This window comes from Barbus barbus (assembly GCF_936440315.1).
Source record: "Barbus barbus genome assembly, chromosome: 22".
Classification (NCBI taxonomy): domain Eukaryota; kingdom Metazoa; phylum Chordata; class Actinopteri; order Cypriniformes; family Cyprinidae; genus Barbus; species Barbus barbus.
This window is the reverse complement of record NC_136750.1, coordinates 6,319,985-6,341,031: the sequence shown is the minus strand read 5'-3', so window position 1 is coordinate 6,341,031 and position 21,047 is coordinate 6,319,985. Positions and strand designations below refer to the sequence as shown.

At 37.1% G+C, this 21,047-nt stretch overlaps 1 protein-coding gene across 1 annotated transcript; it reads left to right on the top strand.

The window, feature by feature from the left end:
- The first annotated feature begins 261 nt into the window (after nt 1–261).
- LOC306888779 (short transient receptor potential channel 6-like) lies at nt 262–20,220 on the top strand. The gene is made up of 12 exons (XM_079447223.1): nt 262–454; nt 2,713–3,469; nt 4,830–5,015; nt 5,210–5,374; nt 5,534–5,750; nt 6,628–6,855; nt 9,112–9,376; nt 16,316–16,511; nt 18,398–18,601; nt 18,833–18,889; nt 19,105–19,180; nt 19,496–20,220. The coding sequence occupies exons 1-12, from the start codon at nt 375–377 to the stop codon at nt 19,618–19,620; spliced, it is 2,556 nt and encodes an 851-aa protein (XP_079303349.1). The 5' UTR covers nt 262–374; the 3' UTR covers nt 19,621–20,220.
- Nucleotides 20,221–21,047: the final 827 nt, after the last annotated feature.

Here is a 21,047-nt window from a genome sequence, read left to right as displayed (position 1 = left end):
GCATGTCAACATGCCAGCGCCCATGAGGGGGCGACCCGCTCCACGTATAATAAAAAAAAAAAACTAAAAAATAAAAACTTTTTGACCGTCTTTCCCTCAGTTGAGTGATATTTATTTGATATTTCCCAAAAGTACTGTTCATTACTTTGTAGCTTAAAATATTTATCTCAGCTCAGATACAATGTTTCAAATCGTACAATAATTTGCTTTAAAAATCACCTCATCAGACTAGAAAAGGCACGTGACATCATCATACATTCTGAAGTAGGCGCGTGTAGTCCTATGGAGCAGACCGAAACCAGAGTTTGCATGGGCACATCTATTCCAGGAGTGAGCAGTAGCAGTGAGAGATTCATGAAGACAACAGCAAACCGATGTCCACTGAAAACACTTCTGTCCATCAACGGATGAACACCGACTTTGAAAAGTATCCTTTACCACGGTATTGCAAGAGGTGAGTGCTGTTTTTTTTTTAGTTATTAGCAAAAGTTAATGAAATTTTACCAATTCATTTTTCATCATTTTCATTGTTTATGTAATTATTTACTTTATTGTAGAATAGAATTGGCTACTTTGTCATTGCACGACAGCACAACGAAATTTAGTGCTTTGTCTCAGTGGTGCATTCACAAAAACATACAAACAAACAGATATAGACAGAAAAAAAAAAAAACATAAATAACAAAGAAGTATAGCCTATTTGTTTGTTGATAGCTGCACATAGTGTAAGGTAAATGACTGAAACTATGGCATGTTGCATTTTCCTTAAGTATTGTTCTTAAAATAAATAAAGAAAGAACTGACATAAAAATAATTATTTTTTTGTGACATATCTATTTCAGGACAAACATTATATGCTGAGCCCAGTTCAAGGTGAATTAGGGTAATAACTACCAAACTGGAACAGTTAAAGATGCTGATGTGATTTGTGGATTCATTTTAATATTAGGGCAGACTGGGGCTAGTTGTCACCAGGGTTGAATCATAGTAACTGTAATATTTTGTGTTAAAAGGTCAGTTACACATGTTTTCCCTCTCTTTCTTTCATCTACGGTCTTTATATGGTCTTAAGAACCAGTTAGTCTTTCAGCATGTTTTTGTAAATCTATGACTAATTTGACCCCAAATATTTGACATTCTCCACCATTTAGCCCCTCACATGCTGCCTGCTCTAGTCTCTCAGAGTTCTTGAATTTTAAAGGGAAAAGGTTTATATAGATTGAAATGTAACAAGGAGAAGCCTTACACTATCAGTAGTTGTGCCCTTTGGCTACTGGGATGAGAATTGTCTTGAATAACTAAGACAGCATTAGTGTGGGAGGAGGGCTTATTGATCTCTGATTCAGCGCTTTCATTGCTACAGAAACAAACAAATAATTTCAACAAAATTAAGCAATTTAAATGCAGGCACCTTTATTCTATTTCTGACGTACATATAATTGTTACCCTGTTTTAAAGAACCTTCTAAACTCATTGTCCTTTGGTAAAACGTTTCATGTTTAGAAAGTTTTTCAAAATTAATATGCATCTTAGATGCAGTTGGAGTGTATTTTTCTCAGAAATATGTGAAGATGATATACAACTAAACATTTCATTAGTAAAAAAAAAAGTTTGAATGTGATGTAAAGAAAGCATTGATTCCAAGCCTTATAACATAAGCTTGATGGAAAAATGTGCCTTTGGGGTCCGAAATTTTAATTTTTCTTCCTCTATTTGTCATCTTTTCCTATCAAAATGCTTGGTACGGATGCAAAAATGCAGAAAATCAAACCTGATCCGAATTTTTTTATGACGGACGAAAGTTTCGGAGGCAGTGTGTAAACGTGACACGAGGTCGTATTTATTTTTTAACGTGCAAAAATTTCGGACTCGGTGTGCAATGACCTTTAATCGTAATTTTTGCTAAATTAAAAAACATTCCGATAAATACAATTCACTGTATTTTTAGTATCATGGACCATGGTGTGACCTCACAACACTTACCATCGTTCATGATTGTAAAACCAGTAAGTTTTTACATTTACATAACTTGTACAGTACTACACTGTCCCGTGAAACATGAATTATGATAAAAGAGATTAAAGATTCATAGAAACAAGTTAAAATGTCATGGTTGCTTCAGAAACTATATATTTTTTAAATCTCACATTTGCTTATGTGAACACTTTAGGGTTTAGGGTAGTTTACTGTATTTTAAAACCCGACAGAGCAGTTTTAACAAACGTTGCCAGATTCCCGATCACCTATTTCATGTAAAAATGACCTTGCATTTAGTGCCACTCACTCATAAAACGTGCAAGAAGCAATGTAATATTATTTTGCAGAAATGTTGCCACAGGTGAGATCCTCTAACGAGTTGCTTATTTCGAACACAGGGTGATATTTTAACACTGTTCACATTTATCACTGTTCTGCAAATGTTCACAAGCATAATCCAGTCATTTCAATAGTAATCCATGGGATCAGGAATTTCAAGTGAGGTCAAAATACTTCCTCAAGCACATTTCACAACAGGTTCAAGTTGGTTGCGTGAATTTATCGCGTTGACCAACAGAAAGCTGCTTGGCTTGAAAGTGACTTCTGTGAGCTGTGCTTCAAACTTTTTGACAAAAGACAATGGACCTTTTTCCCCCACAAAATTGAACTGGAATGTCGCTAATGAGACCGTATCTGTTTTAAACAAGTTTTTGATTTTCTCTCTTGTTGGAATAGGTGGAGCAACGATGACCTTCAAAGGCATGCATTGGCTAAGTGCCGCCGCATGGCTATGCGGAGACCGGCCTACATGTTTAACGCTCGTTACAATAGTCTATCGCCAACTGAAGAGCATTTCCTAGAGGCGGCAGAGTATGGAAATATCCCTGTCATCCGTAGGATGCTAGAAGAACTCCCAGACCTTAATGTCAACTGTGTGGACTACATGGGCCAGAATGCAATGCAGCTTGCGGTTGCAAATGAGCACCTGGAAGTGACGGAACTCTTGCTGAGGAGAGAGAACCTGGCCAGGATTGGTGACGCTCTGCTTTTAGCTATAAGTAAAGGCTACATTCGTATTGTAGAGGCCATTTTGGGCCACCAAGCCTTTGCGGACACATCTAAACTCACTAGCAGCCCCCTCAAGGCAGAGACGCAAGACGACTTCTTCGCCTATGACGAGGATGGCACTCGGTTTTCCCATGATATTACACCCATTATACTAGCTTCTCATTGCCATGAGTACGAGATCGTGCACATTCTGCTAAGGAGGGGCGCCCGCATTGCACGCCCACATGACTACTTTTGCAAATGCAACAGCTGCCTCTATCACCAGAGGCACGACTCTTTTAGCCATTCGCTTTCAAGAATCAATGCCTACAAAGGGTTGGCAAGCCCTGCCTACCTATCCCTATCCAGCGAGGACCCGGTACTGACGGCTCTAGAGCTCAGCAATGAACTTGCTGTACTGGCCAACATAGAAAAAGAGTTCAAGGTGAGCATGATTGTATATAAGAGAAGAAAATGAAGATTCTGTTAGTAAAAAATGGAACATGGAAGAATTTCTAATCCCAACTTAATGTTTCAGTAGAATATATGTCATTGTCAACACAGTAATGGGGTTTGACCAAGCATTTCATTGGGTAATATCAATTGATATAGAGTAATAACAATAGTAGGCAGGAAATACATTAGACTAATGAGTTTGAGTTATGCTTTTTATTTAACTTTTAACTTTTTATGTAGAGTGCATATGGATGTGGGTGTACAATCATGCTTGGTAATTGGTGAGTCTGTAGCCTTTGCCATTGAGTGGGTGGCTCAGCTCTTCTTGCTTATATTATTATTGATGAGTTGAACGTTTTGTTTGCTGATTGAGCCTAACAGATGGTAAGACTGCTCTCTAGAAAGTAAAAGAAAAAAAAATTCTGCTGTTACGTGCATGACAACATGCCAGTTACATTCATTTTGCAAGCATTAAGGATGATCATATGGCAAATTCTGTGGCTGTGACCTATATAATGCTAATAAATGTGTTTGTAACACTTTACAATATCTTTCATTAAGCCACTGAAGATAATTAAAGAGAATGTGGGTGGTGCTTGCCAGTGGCAATATCAATTTGGAGGTTACTGTGGCATTAGAAGGTAATTTCTAGTGTGATTTGGATGCTTGCCAGGGAATTGGTGGATGTTCTGAGTGTTAATAGGTGGTTGCTAGAGTGTTCTGGGAGATTGATTATGGTCTCAAGTCAGAAGCCCCGTCTCTGTGATAGTCTGTTCTCTATATAGGGCCCGGGTTGCTCCGTCAAAGCCAACCTTCTTCAAAGTCTTTTTTCTCCCATTTTTAACCCTCAAGCAAAATATTATACTAAACAACTTCTTAATGATTTGAGGTATAATTCACATCTGTAGCACAAATGTTGTGGGACAGGTTATGTGCCAAAGCGTAATTCTTAGGTTTATGGGTTTGTTCAAATCACTAGCCCAACTAGTATGAACAATAGTAATAGCGATTCTTGCTTTAGCACACTACTAATAATGCTAAAGGGAAAGAAAGAAATCTGTCATCATTTACTCGCCCTATGAAACATAAAATTTGATGTTTTGAAGAATTTTGATAACCACAGTTTTGGTGACAATTCGCTATTATTGTATGGAGAAGAAGAAAAAAAAAAAAACACTAAGACAATACTGAAAAATCACATTGCGACCAACAGCAAGAAAATTGACTAATTTTTCATTTTTGGCACCAATTTCTTGAAAGATTTTTTAATTTTATTTTGATTTAGCGTTAAGGTGATTTTCATCGTACTTGTATGTTTTCAACAGATCTACGCTAATTTCCTTTCACAGAACGATTATAAGAAGCTGTCTATGCAATGTAAGGATTTTGTAGTTGGGCTTCTGGATCTGTGTCGGAATACAGAGGAGGTGGAAGCCATTTTAAACGGAGACACAGAGGCAGGTGGCCACTATGACAAGGGCGACAGACCTAATCTAGTTCGATTAAAACTGGCCATCAAATACGAGCTGAAAAAGGTAGGTTCCTTTCATTAAAAAAACATTAATATTTCACACAATGATTTCAGAAAGTGATATAATTATGCATAATGATTCAACTATTGTAGCCTTAAGTGCTAAAATACAGCGGATTAATCACTGTGCATGATAGCACAGTAATATAAACATGTCTGTTTACTGTGTCTCTGCCTGCTCTGATGCTTCCCACACAGTTTGTAGCCCATCCAAACTGCCAACAGCAGCTTTTGTCCATATGGTATGAGAATCTGTCAGGGCTCAGGCAGCAAACCACAGCCGTCAAGTTGCTGGTGGTTCTGGGGGTGGTGGTTGGACTTCCCATCCTGGCCTTACTGTACTGGATAGCACCCTCAAGCAAGGTCAGACTGTAATAACCTGAACCTTTAGTCACTGTGAATTCATCCATGGCACTGAATTTCTTTTCTGCATATGTGGTATTATGAGTAAGAAAATAACACAAATACATTCAATACTTCAGAACATTCTTTATTTGTTTTGTGCAATGTTTTTGATTATAGTTGGGGAAGATCATACGTGGTCCTTTCTTAAAATTTGTGGCACACGCAGCTTCTTTCACAATCTTTCTTGGCCTTCTCATTATGAATGCTGCTGACCGTTTCGAAGGGACATCTCTCTTACCAAATATGACCATCCACGACCACCCCTCCCAATTGTTCCGCATGAAGACCACCCCTTTTACCTGGATGGAAATGCTGATCATTTCCTGGGTCGTAGGTCAGACATCATCTCTCACCGTGTTACACAACAACAAATCAAACGTTTATTTGTATTAGATCATTTACTCACTTGCATGAAGTTGCAAACCTGTATGTCTTCTGTTGTCTGATTGATATTTTATACTTTGTTTAGAAAGTCAAAGGCCTTTTAGTGTAATTTGAAAAATTGTCCCCATTCAGGTTGTGGTACACGTCTCTTTGCTTTGAAATCTTTGAAGATTCTATGACGTAAACATAAGAATAACTTTTATATTGTTAGTGGTATTTTAAGAAGAACACTTACTGGACTGAAGCAACTTTACTTGATTATCTATACATATATATATATATATATAAAAAAAACATGTTAAAATGTGAGTAGCAGATAAGATAGATCAGACTTGAGGAATGTTTATTTGCATTATATGATTCCCCACCACAATAAAAACCAGAGTTTTGATCATAAAACTAAGCACATTTTACTTTTTGGCTACATAAATATTAGCAACTGCACCAAAGTATTGAGCACGAGCTCCACATTATCCTATATTATACTACAGAGCCATAAATGTCTGATGTATCAAATGTGAAAGCCTGCTATGAACAATATGAAACTAAAGAGGTTCAAAAATACTCTTCCATTTTATGGTTTCCCACAGTGATGTACTAAAATGAATCCCAAATGACTGATGCAAGAACACAACGATTCATAGGTCACAACTCTTTGAACTGTCTAACATCTGTCACATCTGCACTATCAAAATCTATTACAAATATTTGTAGAAATGATCTGTAAAGCAATAATGTTAATTAAAAAAAAAAGAAATGCATTTTAAGACATTAAATTACTTTGAGTGCATGAACTCTAATTATCTGTCTCTTTCTTCCAATTAAAGGAATGATTTGGGCTGAATGTAAAGAGATATGGTCTCTGGGTCCTCGGGAATATCTGCTGGAGCCTTGGAATTTGCTGGACTTTGGAATGCTGGCCATTTTTGTGACTTCATTTATTGCTAGGTTTATGGCGTTTTGGCATGCAAATGTTGCACAGAGTTACGTCGACAAGCACTACACAGATCTATCAAACATTACCTTGCCCCTTGAGATAGAATACTATCGTCTTGGTGAGTAATGCTGTCTGAAAAAAAGATGATTAAGGTTTCTACATCATTACTTCAACAATGCAAAAACGATTTTTGCAAAACTTTATTTTTTCTGTTTTAAATTATAGTGGAGGAAGATCATACATGGTACTTTCCTCAAATTTGTGGCACATGCAGCTTCTTTTACTTTCTTTTTTGACCTTCTTTACTTAAGAAATGACTTTTGCAAAACAATGTATGATGATTTGGATAAAATAATTTACCAAGTACATAAATGTGAATGTAACATTTATATTTATTTGTTCTTTTATTTATTTACAAATTTATTTTTGTATTTCCCACTGATAAATTCTCCTCCGATATGACAATGATGTGGTAGTGAGTTCAATCACAGAATGTACAGTTGACCTAAAAACTGTACACAAAACATATTAGTGTCTTCATTATTTGCATAGATTAACTGATTAAAATACATAATACTATACAGTAATGTGTAGTTCAGAGATAAATGTCATAGTAAAGACAGACATGGCACTGTCAGTATTAAAGCAATAATTTTAGGAAAATAAAGACGTGAAAACCAAATATAAAAACATGAAAACTAAACTACAGAAAAAAATAATAAAGTTGGTAAAAAAAGAAAGAAAAAACATGTATGAAAACAAAATTATATAACAAAAGAATCTTTTTAGAAACTATATTCAGCTTTGAACCTTTTTGATTACTTTTTGAACATATGAAATTTCTAAATTGATTTGCATTTTAATGAGTGAAATAAGTATTTGACCCCCTATCAATCAGCAAGATTTCTGGCTCCCAGGTGTCTCTTCTACGGGTAAGGAGCTGAGATTAGGAGCACTCTCTTAAAGGGAGTGCTGCCAATCTCAGTTTGTTACCTGCATAAAAGACAACCTGTCCACAGAAGCAAACAATCAATCAGATTCTAAACTCTCCACCATGACCAAGACCAAAGAGCTGTCCAAGGATGTCAGGGACAAGATTGTAGACCTACACAAGGCTGGAATGGGCTACAAGACCATCGCCAATCAGCTTGGTGAGAAGGTGACAATAGTTGGTGCGATTATTCGCAAATGGAAGAAATACAAAATAACTGTCAGTCTCCCTCGGTCTGGGGCTCCATGCAAGATCTCTCCTCGTGGAGATTCAATGATCATGAGAAAGGTAAGGAATCAGCCCAGGACTACACGGGAGGATCTTGTCAATGATCTCAAGGTAGCTGGGACCATAGTCACCAAGAAAACAATTGGTAACACTACGCCGTGAAGGACTGAAATCCTGCAGCGCCTGCAAGGTCCCCCTGCTCAAGAAAGCACATGTACAGGCCCATCTGAAGTTTGCCAATGATTCAGCGGAGAGCTGGGTGAAAGTGTTGTGGTCAGATGAGACCAAAATCCAGCTCTTTGGCATCAACTCAACTCGCCATGTTTGGAGGAGGAGGAATGCTGCCTATAAACCCAAGAACACCATCCCCACCGTCAAACATGGAGGTGGAAACATTATGCTTTTGGGGTGTTTTTCTGCTAAGGGGACAGGACAACTGCACCGCATTAAAGGGACGGAGCCATGTACCGTCAGGGCCAGGGCATTGAAGCTAGCCAGGGCACTGAAAATGGGTCGTGGATGGGTATTCCAGCCTGACAATGACCCAAAACACACGGCCAAGGCAACAAAGGAGTGGCTCAAGAAGAAGCACATTAAGGTCAGTCTCCAGACCATAATCCCATAGAAAATCTGTGGAGGGAGCTGAAGGTTCAAATTGCCAAACGTCAGCCTCGAATCCTTAATGACATGGAGAGGATCTGCAAAGAGGAGTGGGACAAAATCCCTCCTGAGATGTGTGCAAACCTGGTGACCAACTACAAGAAACGTCTGACCTCTGTGATTGCCAACAAGGGTTTTGCCACCAAGTAGTAAGTCATGTTTTGCGAATACTTATTTCACTAAATAAAATGCAAATCAATTTATAACTTTTTTGAAATGCGTTTTTCTGGATTTTTTGTTGTTGTTGTTGTTTTTCTGTCTCTCACTGTTAAAATAAACCTATCATTAAAATTATAGACTGATCATTTCTTTGTCAGTAGGCAAACGTACAAAATCAGCAGGGTATCAAATTTTTTTTCCCCCACTGTATGACAGCTCACACTTTTTTGCACCAATGACTTTTTTTTGGTGAATACCTTCAGCTTGACCTTTTGAAATACCTATAGAAAAGACAACATGCTCAATCTTAACAAGCTTCCTTTGTACATATTTCAGCTCGCATCCACTGGGTTCCTTCAGACCCTCAGCTGATCTCTGAGGGCCTTTATGCCATCGCAGTGGTTCTGAGCTTCTCTCGGATTGCGTACATCCTACCGGCGAATGAGAGCTTTGGGCCCTTGCAGATCTCTCTGGGCAGGACTGTGAAAGACATATTTAAATTCATGGTGATCTTCATAATGGTGTTTGTGGCCTTCATGATTGGAATGTTTAACCTCTACTCATACTATCGTGGAGCGAAGCAGAACGGCGCCTTCACAACGTAAGCAATGGTTGATTCACATCAATTCCTTTGATGATTGTTTGTCTTGTCCTTTGTAATTGCATCATATCCGTGTCTTTATTAGTTATATAATTACAAAAATTCCTAGAGCCTTAGGCAGCAATGCATAAGGACATACTGGAAGTAGGCGTTTGGCAAATTTGATTATCATGACTACCACACCATGATCATGTCCATGTGGTCTTGAGAGTGAATAAGAGTCCAGGATTCTTCATACTCTGTAAAAAGGCTCAGGGTAATATGAAATAGATAAGTAATTCAGCAAATACAGTGAAATTCATTAACAACCTTGTGAAATAAAAATAGGATGGTTGCAGATTTTATGATGTCTAGCTTTGAGGTCATATAAAATATTAAATTTTCTAATGAGATTAGGTTGGACCTCAATATGAGTTGGCCACTTTATATGAATTCATATAGTTTGTTTTATATGAAAACGAATGATAAAAAAAAAAAAAAAAAAAAAAAAACTAGGCATGAAGGCCCACCTCCAATTCCTAAACCTAACCATTGGTCAGGGACGCATTTCCCAAAACCATCGTTAGCTAACTATGGTTGTTAGTTCCATTGAACTCTATTGGTAACGACGGAACTTGCACTCCTGGCCAGTTGGATGTAAGCAGATTGTAAAATTCATAGAAATTTACCACCACTAATGATGTTGCTTGATGTTATAATCAGATTATTTTATTTTCATAATTATATGCACACCGGATTGTGGAGAAAATAGTTTTACCGTTTACTGCACTTTGTTATTTTCCTAACAGAAAGACTCTATATTTGCATGATCTTAAAGCCTACAAACAGACAAGAAAACACTAGTGCTGTCAAATGATTAATCGCGACTAATCGCATCCAAAAAATTTTCCAAAAAGTTTTTTGTTTACATAATATATGTGTGTGTGTACTGTGTATCAGTATTAATTTTGACTGCAAATTTTGATTTAGTTTTAGTCATAGTCTTTTGACTAAAATGCCATTTTAGTTTGTCATATTTTAGTCATCTGAATTGTTTTTAGTTTTAGTCGACTAAATCTACAGTAAATTTAGTCGGCTAAAATCTAATGGGTTTAGTTACAGTGCATTTATTAAGCATTTCTCAAAAATTTTCCAAACTCATTATATAGGTTGGATATTAACGTTTTATCATGATGGACAGCGATTGAACTGCGGTGACACACAACATGCCTTTGTTAAAATGAAATAAAACCACTTCTCATAAAGAACAAGAACATAATCTTCTTTTTAATGAAATACCATTGGTTATATAGGCTAATTATGCATTCATTATAACAACTTGTTTACCATATTCTTCATTCTTTCAAGCAGACATTTATTTCTATAAATAAATTTAGATTAATCTTTAGGGCTACTAAAGTTTTTCAGTCAAGAGCAGTGAGTGATTGTAAGTCTTTATTTTGTTGCTTGATTAATATCAATGACTCGGACAATAGCAACTAAATTAGGCTGCTATCCCTTTAAAACCGAATGCACGGATGCAATGTACTGATACATGTTCACTACTGTTTACGTTCACTTAAGACGTAATCAACTGTGTTTACTGAATACTTGTCAAAACGGACATTTCAACATTATTTTGTGTGTATTTCTCCGTTCATGCGACGTGAAAGAGTACTCACGTGCTGTGAGACGCGCTTTCTGTGTGTGTATGCTTCAGTGTCTGCGCTCAGAAAACCGGACCGAATTGAGTTCTCTCTTGCGTTGTCAGATTTATCCATATGCCTGCTCTTCTCTTACTCCCACATATTCACATTTTTGAACGTTTTATGCGCCGTGCAGCAAGTGTATTTTAGCTTATGTCCTGCCGGTTCATATGTTCGCATTCTAATCTCCTATGGAGCCGATTCGTTCTGAATGAATCTCTTCCCAAATCGTCCCTCCCTAACATTTTCGTCTCGTTTTTATTCGTTGACGAAAATGTCAATAGACTTACGTCATAATTTGTCATTCATAAAGAGTTTTCGTTCGTTATCGTCTCGTTGTCGTCAGTGAAAAAAATGTCGTTGACGAAGATTATGAAATTATTCGTCAACGAAATGAACATGGCTGTGTATATTTATGTATATATAAATGCACACACATACAGTATATTTCGAAAATATTTACATGTTTTTACATGTGTATATATTTATATTCATAGAATTTATATTATATATAAATATATTTAATATATAAACATAACATTTTTCTAAAATATGTACATGCATATTTGTGTATATTAAGCGTAGCATTAGTTCTGGCAGGTCAAGTGAGTCAAGCTTGCATCAGCTGACTCTCAGCTGATCACATATACCTATAGGGATACGACACCTATTGTGTTCCTATATAAGCGCTATTCAGTATTATTTAGCAGCTTGCTTGCTCGGGAGCAAATTACCCTCCTCCATCCCCAACTCCTCCTTTCGCCACAGTCAGGGACTTGGCTTCTGACATTCCTGTTGAATCAGATTCTCTAATCTTGAATAATGTGTTACACTAAATGTAATTAAGTACATTAATGATATCTGCTTGGTTCTGTTCTGTTAACCCTTGGGGGGTTATTATTATTGCTGGTCTCCCTGCTCATTCATGACAGGCTGCATGGATGGGCAGGGAGGTTTTGCCCAGAACAAGTCAAGTCAATATTATTTGTATAGCGCTTTTAACAATGCAAATTGTGCCCAAGCAGCTTTACATCGGCTTGATATAAAGCTGGTGGCTTTATATCAGCTTTACAGTATTTAGACGGGGAAATAGTTTGTCGAAATAGTATCATTCTCCTCTGGCCAGACAAAATCAGCAGTTTAAATCTAGGCTAAAGCAAAATCAGATTGTGCAAAGGACTCATCTGGTTCCTGTGGTCTTGTCCCGATGACTGTCTTGGAGACAGGGTCTTCACTGGGGATCAGTCTCTGGGGCTCATCTAGGTGTCCTGGCTGTAGAGGTCATCTCTAGGTGCTGATCCACCATCTGATCTGGATACAGTCTGGATCTGGGTGGCTACAGTGACCTCGGAATAAGAAAGAAACAGACTAATATTAGCGTAGATGCCATTCTTCTAACAATGTAACAAGTACATCAGGTCCTGTCCCCTTAGCAGAAAAACACCCCCAAAGCATAATGTTTGTTGGCTCTGTGGCGCACACTGGAGGCACGGGCACTTGAGGGCGCTCTGGAGGAGTGAACTCTTGGGGGCGCTCAGGCAGCGCAGAGCTGGATAGGAGCAGTGGAGACGTAAGAGGGCTGGACGGGACCAGTGGAGAAGTAAGAGCAACCATTGAAGTATTCAGTTTCTACAGCGACTCATTTGGTGCATATCGTTCTCTTTCTATGAAACCTGTAAACCGCATTCACCGGTTCTAACTCTGTCGTGACATCAGCTCTATAGCGGTTTGCCCGAGCATTGCTATTCTTTTCCTTGTACTGGCGGCATTCAATCAAATGGCTTCCCAACTTATTTTTGTGTGCGCGAGGCACATTATTTCTTCTGAGCGGCCACGGTGGAAGAAGAGCGCGGTCGCGCACGTGCTCAGCTTAGAGGGAACATTGTATGGGAGCCCTGTATTTAAGGTAGCCCGTCGGGCAGGGCAGTGATACATTCTGGTAGCCCGACTGGAAAACACAATATCCCCGGGACGTCGGGCTAGCGATTTTGTGAGCCCTGACAATCTGATTCAGCTTTAGCCTAGATTTAAACTGCTGATTTTGTCTGGCCAGAGGAGAATGATACTATTTCGACAAACTCTTTCCCCGTCTAAATACTGTAAAGCTGATATAAAGCCACCCAGCTTTATATCAAGCCGATGTAAAGCTGCTTTGACACAATTTGCCTTGTTAAAAGCGCTATACAAATAATATTGACTTGACTACTGAATTAAAAGAGATGTAAAGTAAGCAGATCTAGCAGTTTTTAATACTTTTCTGTAGGATAGGGTACTTTCCCTTTCCTACAGAAGCAATACGAAATACCTCTGATTTTGTTTTTCTCCAGCTGCGCTCCATTTTCCGGGCTGCTCTCTTTAGGGCCCGAGTGTGTTCATTATACCACGGTGTTGGACTCTTTTCCTTAATCTTCCTTAAGCGTAAAGGAGCAACTGTATCTAAAGAGCTAGAAATATAGTTTCTGTTACATCACCAAGTTGTTCTGAGCTATTGGATATGCTGAGGAATTGAGATAAGTCAGAAAGATTATTTATAAAGTAGTCTTTTGTGGTAGAAGTGATGGTTTTACCATATTTGTAACAAGGAGTTGGCTTTACAGCTTTAGCTATATGGAATATACACAAAACTAGATAATGATCTGAGATATCATCGATCTGCTGCAATATTTCAACGCTACTGACATCAATTCCATATGACAGTATTAAATCTAGAGTATGATTTCGATAACGAGTAGGTCCTGAAACATGTTGTTTAACACCAATGGAGTTTAGAATGTCTATAAATGCTGATCACAACGAATCTCTTTCATTATCAACATGGATATTAAAATCACCAGCAATTAGGACTTTATCTGCAGCCAGCACTACCTCAGATAGAAAATCAGCAAATTCTTTAATAAAGTCTGTATGGTGGCCTGTATACAGTAGCCAGTACAAACATCACAGGGGATTTATCATTAACACTTGTTTCTTTGGATAACGTTATATGAAGCACCATTACTTCGAACAAATTATACTTGAAACCCGACCTCTGAGAAATACTGAAAATATTGCTATAAATTGTAGCAACACCTCCCACTTTACCTTTTGGACGCGGTTCATGTTTGTAACTGTAATCTTGGGGGGCAGACTCGTTTAAAGTAATGTAGTCATCTAGTTTTAGCCAGGTTTCTGTCAACAAAGCACATCTAGTTTATGGTCAGTGATCATATCATTTACAAAAAATGCTTTTCTAGAAAGGGATCTAATATTCAATAAGCCAAGCTTTATCATTTGTTTATCTGTATTATATCTGTTATTTATTTGTTGAACATCAATTAAATTGTTACTCTTACTTTGGTTTGGATGTTTTCTGTATTTTCTAGTTCGGGGAACAGACACAGTCTCTATAGTGTGATATCTAGGTGAAAGAGTCTCTATGTGCTGAGAATTAACTGACTTCTGTGACGTGAGGCGGCTAGCAGATGGTCGGTTTAGCCAGTCTGTCTGCTTCCTGACCTGGGCCCCAGTTAGTCAAGTACGAACTCTAAGACTATGTGCCATATTTCTAGAGAGAAGAGCGGCACCACCCCAAGAGGGATGAACACCATCTCTTTTCAACAGGTCAGGTCTGCCCCAAAAATTCTTCCAATTGTCTATGAAACCTATGTTATTCTGCGGGGGCCATTGAGTGACGACAGTCTGCTATGTATCTCATCACCCTGGTAAGCAGGGAGCGGAATCAGAGCATATTACAGTGTCTGATATCGTACTTGCAAGTTCACACACCTCTTTAACATTATATTTAGTGATCTCCAACTGGCGAAGTCGAACATCATTAGCGCCGACGTGAATAACAATCTTACTGAATTTATGTTTAGCATTAGCCAGCACTTTTAAATTTGCCAAGATGTCAGGTGCTCTGGCTCCCTGTAAACATTGGACTATGGTGGCTGGTGTCTCTATTTTTACATTCCGTACAATAGAATCGCCAATAACTAGAGCACTTTCATTAGGTTTCTCAGTGGGTGCGTCACTGAGTGGGGAGAACCTGTTTGATGTTTTGACCCGCGACTAGGCCGCCTCACAGTCACCCAGTTGCCCCGCTGCACGGGCTCTAACGGAACTGAACAAAGTACAGGACTCCCTGAGCTAGTCACATCCAAAGCAGTATCTACAGCCCTCACATTCTTACTGTCCTTAACTAAAGTTTGGATGCGTGTCTCTAATTCTGAAATCTTCTCTGTCAGCCTAACTATTTCCCTGCATTTATCACATGAATCCCTCGTCGCCGACAGAGAGAGATAAACTGTACATGTGGCAAACAGTGCAAACAACAATAGCAGGAGAAGAAGCCATTACTCACTGAGATTGAAGAATGATTCACTTACCACTGTTGAACTCGTTAAAAACGGAGCGAGAAAAAATAACAATAATAGGCGCGAATAGAAACGCGAATGGAGCCGCGATTGACAAGCTAACCAGCTAACGAATGCTAACGCGCTGCACGCACGGTTTTAAAAAGCGAACGATCAAATTAGTTTGATAGATAATATCAGAAATATGGTGGGAATTAAGCTATATATTATCACTTTAAACAACAGAGTGAAAGTAAGATAGAGATTCAACAGAAAAGCGAAGCTACACGGAGCTACAATTACAAACCTCTTAGCAGCACGACAAACATAAGCAATCGATCAGCAATGATCGATAATGGTATGGAACAGAACATACCGCCAAACCAAACTGTATGCTAAGTGTCTATCATTGACGATAGTGGTCCTGATAGAATTATATATATACACATAAAAATATATACACAGTACACACACATATATTATGTAAACAAACTTTTATTTTGGATGCGATTTAATCGCGATTAATCATTTGACAGCACTAGAAAACACAAAGCAACATTTTGGGTAGCATTTTGTAATAAGGTCCCATTAGTTGACATTAGTTAATGTATTAATTAACAAACTAATAATGTTCAATGCATTTGTTACAGTATTTCTTAATCTATGGTTGAATATAATGAACTAAGATATATTTTTCATTATTCGTGTTAGTTAACAAATGGCACCTTATTGTAAAGTGTTACCAAATTAAGTAATTTGACGTACGCATATAATAAAACATTCTTTCATATGGTGTATGTATATGTGATAAATTAGGAATTCGTATATATTACATGAAAACATAATTATCATTGGAATGATGAATGAAATGCTACAACATAACCCACACTTAAAGATGTTGTCTGTTTCCTCTTCTCCAGTGTTGAGGAAAGCTTTAAAACTTTATTCTGGGCTATTTTTGGACTTTCTGAGGTCAAGTCTGTCGTCATCAACAACGGGCACAAATTCATTGAGAATATTGGCTATGTACTTTACGGAGTCTACAACGTTACCATGGTTATCGTCTTACTCAACATGCTCATCGCCATGATCAACAACTCATTTCAGGAAATTGAGGTAATCATATTCTGAAATGAGATCTGTGGATAGTAGGATGGTACATGCCTGGGGCAAATGTCCAGACAGCATCATTTCCCGTTCATACTCAGTATTATAAAGGATCTGTATCTCATTTAAAACGGTTGCATTTGTTAAAATGCAATGGGAAGTCCTCTCTGGTTACAGTAGAGATTGATTATTGTTGGTTTTATAAATTACAGCCTTTTTGTGTAAAAGCAACTTGGCCTTCACAATATATTACATTAGCATCCAACAGTGAAATATGAATTGCTCATGCATTGAACGAAAAATACAACAAATATAGCTGCTGCTGCAAAGCGAGAATGCCATTATCAATCCATAAAAAATTAATTGCACCAGAGAGGTCTGATGTGGTAACAGGAAACAGAGAAAGTTCCTTTTGATGCTTTTTATCGCCATCTGGGGATATCATTATTTGACCATTACTAAAATGTCAACACACTGCACTGCTACAATCATACTCCACATTAATGTTTTAGCATCAGATGCTACAAAATGAATTTCAATGTCATTTAATTCTTACATACACTCTTAAAAATGTGTGATTCAGTGAAGAACCTTTAACATTAATGGAACCTTTCCATTCCACAAAAGGTTCTTTATTGTGGAAAGAGGTTCTTCCGATTATTAAAGATCTTCACACTAAGATAAAACATGTCCTTTTAAGAGCCGTTCCATGAAAGGGTCTTTGGGGAACCCAAAAAGCTGCTTTAATGCTGCAAAACTCCACTTATATTTTTATTTGATGTTAAGAGTGTATATAGGGAAGACTGAGGCTAGTTGTCATGTGAGGAAGTTCTATAGCTCAGAAAAGATTAAGGGGAGACACTGCAGGCAAAAACTTTTTTTTTTTTCATGCACCTGTCAATTTTGGGCTTTTGGTTTTCATAAAGTGTTTTTTTCAGACTAGTGGAACGAAACCATCCTGAAGACACTGTTAAGTGTTTCTTTTATAGCACTTTATCTATTTGTGGCAATAGATTTCAATTAAAATACATATTTTTAAAGGCTGTTTTCTCAAAATGAGTTTTTTGCTCCTACACTGAGCCATACATCTCCACTTCAGTAGCACTTGCACACACCAAACTTTACATCTTTAGTCTATATCCTGAAGGTTTATTACAGAGGGATTTGTTCATATATAATTTGCTTGATTATATACAACATTTTACTGCCCCCAAAACTGTGATAATATATTGTTCTAGGTATTTTCTGAATTATGAAGTGACAAAATGAGATGCCCAAGACCCCTCTGTGAAAACTTTTGACTCAAAAAAATGACTTCATCCAGTGTTTAGATTTTTGTACTAGAAATGTATGCAAATTAGTGCATATTTCATTAAATAATGCATCATTTGCTTATTTAAACCTAATATTTTAGAAAACTCGTAATACAAAAAATGTTTGCAATTATCAATGTAATCAATCAACTAGGTAAATAAGGCGATAACTATTAGTTATTTTTTACCCTATTCACCTGCAGTGTCTTGCCTTAAAAAATACACAAATGCGGCCTCCGGAGGATGCAGCCTTCCGTTTGAGAAACAGCCATAGTTAAATTAAGTACATTTTTGTCCTTCAAAACTAAAAACCCCAAATTACAGAACGTTTTATCAATTTAAATCTACATTTTACACTTCTTTAAGTAAAATGGCTTGCTTAAATATTGTATCCGTGCTACCTTTATCTTTGTAAATGACACTTTGATGATGGATATTTTGGTTATTTAAAGCAACACCGTATTCATGTGTTAGTGCAAAATAATATGTGATGCCACTCTAAATGTACCTATTTGGAAATGATTTAAATGAATTTCCAATGAAATGTCACTTGCCAGTACTTTGTTTTTATCTTTGTGATAGGACGATGCAGATGTGGAGTGGAAGTTTGCCAGGGCTAAGCTGTGGTTTTCGTACTTTGAGGAAGGAGGGACGCTACCTGTGCCATTTAACCTCATCCCCAGCCCAAAATCAGTCATCAGCCTGGCTATGAAACTCAAGCAGCTCCTGCTGATACCTCTTCATAGACACAAAGAGGACCTGAAGGAGGACACAGAGCTCAATGAGGTGAGGCGGAGGAGAGACATTCTTAAATGACTAAAAATGCATCTGATGCGTGAGAGAAAGTTTTCTCACAACATTGCTTTTCGTTTTTAACTGCATATTTTTTCAGATAAATATTATATACTTTGATTTGGTATTTGGTTCCCTCAAATGGCCAGATTGTGCAACAACATGAGGAGCTTTTAAAATAGTTTGGGTTTGATATTCGCAAAGAAATTGTTTTTTTTCTTTTAGTCGGGTAAACAAAAAGAGTCCAGTGAGAAGAATTCACCTCATACAAGTCGTTACCAGGTAAAACACAACAAGTCACCAATAGAATGCAGAGAATAAAGAGACGAGAATTTAGACAAAGAGTAATACAGTTTCATTATAGAAAAGGAAAGCAGCGACCAACCAATCAGAAGAAGCTATTTTGGAAAGCTGATTAATAATAATGTATTTCATGTATCTTTTAGGATCTGACAGAATCTTCCAAATAAATTTGGTGCTATTTTTTCTCTCCACAGAGGATCATGAAACGGCTAATCAAACGATATGTGATCAAAGCACAGACTGACAAAGAAGGAGATGAAGTAAATGAAGGTACAATGTTGTTCCAGACCAGACTTTGTGCTGTTAATTAAATTTAGATCATTTTGGGGATTTCTATCCTCCAAACTAAAATCTTTGATCATTTTAATTATACATTTTAAACTTCTTTTTGTAAAATGGTTTGCTTTAAAACTTTATTTATTGTTAGGTTTATTTGTATTTCTTTTATTAAATGTGGTTTCCAGTGGAATTACTTTTGTAGGTGGACTTCTGGTTGTGTGTCAAGTCATGTAATGATCGAGTTATGTAAGCTTATCGCTTATGATAAAAGGTCTTTGTGTCTATCAGTCTCTTTGTGTCTTACAGGGGAACTAAAGGAGATAAAGCAGGACATCTCAAGTTTACGCTATGAGCTCCTAGAGGAGAAATCCCGTCAAACAGAGGAGCTAGCAGAACTGGTCAGGAGACTGGGAGAGAGACTAGCCAGTTAACAGAACCTGTAGTTATTACCACTCTTAAAGGATAAACATGTACCAGCCTGAGCAGTTATTCAACTGGCCCAAGAACATTTTTGACAGGGAGTTTCAACATTTTCATTTTTGCTTGTTTTATAAGCAAAGTCTCCTCCGGAGAGCACAAATTCTGGAAAAAAAAAGCTGAAATTAAGTAAAAATATTTTTTTTTAATGGAGAGTCACGTTTTTGGTACCGACAATGCTAATAATTCTGCTGTTTGCCGTTGTGTTGCCATGCTGTGTCATATTCTAAATATGCTATGTTACAAACACAACGACACAACACAGAAAGATGTTTTTCGATTGAATTTTATTTGATTTCACTGATCCTGAGCATAGTGGAGACCGCACAGATCACAGGCTGAGAACTAATGTCACTGTAAATGTGTAGTTTCTACGTTTTGCATGGTGTTACTGATGTTAATGAATTTGGAAATCTATCATAGTTTAACATGTTATGATTGTTGTTTGAGAATCATGGTCCACTACAGATGTTTTATTACCTCTAATTATGAATTATTCATAGTGTGTCAGTTAAAAGGTGTCAGTGTTACTACAGAGTCAATGGTATATTTCTAATAAACAAAAAAAAAAGGAAAAATAAATGTTTTTTTAACATAAGTGGAAAGTTGTACTTTTCACCACATTTAAGTTGTATATTGATGTTAACACACTATAAGTTCACTTCACTAGTTACTGTAATGAATCTACTGAGATTCTCAGAAATCCCTTACATTGGTAGTGGTGCTTATCATAATTCGGAAACCAGATCAGACGATTTAGGTTGTTGTGAAAATAATATCCATTAATTATAGGTCCTAAACCTTTTAAAAGAACTAAATCTGTTATTCTAAGTTGCATTTCCAAACTGCCCAATGAACAAGATCTCGCTTTGTGAAAAACTGTGCTTAAGTGAATTGAATGTGAACTTGCAGTGTATTTCAAATCTTAAAATCTAGCTTTTTTATTTTAAATGTGTACTTGCAGATAATAAGATGTTTTTTTATTGTATTTGTATTACAAACAAGTTTTTCATTTCATTAATCAATGGACTGGAGTAATGTGGATTACTGTGATATTTTATCAGGTGTTTGAACTTTCATTCTGGCGGCACCCATTCACTGCAGAGGATCCATTGGTGAGCAAAACGCCACTTTGGTTTGAAATATTGTGATTTAATTCAGTAGCTTTGATAGCATTGAAGTGTTTGAATTCTTTGTGGCCACTAATTGTTAAAATCTACACAGAGGTGCTGTTGAGTTGGTTGAACCCACAGAGACTAGAGCTACCTTTATTTTTGTTTTGTTTTAGTTTGCCACAAAACTACTTAGAAAAAGTAAGGGTTACTACGTTTACTACATTTTAGTTTACATGAATAATGGAAATTACATGTATGAAAATATT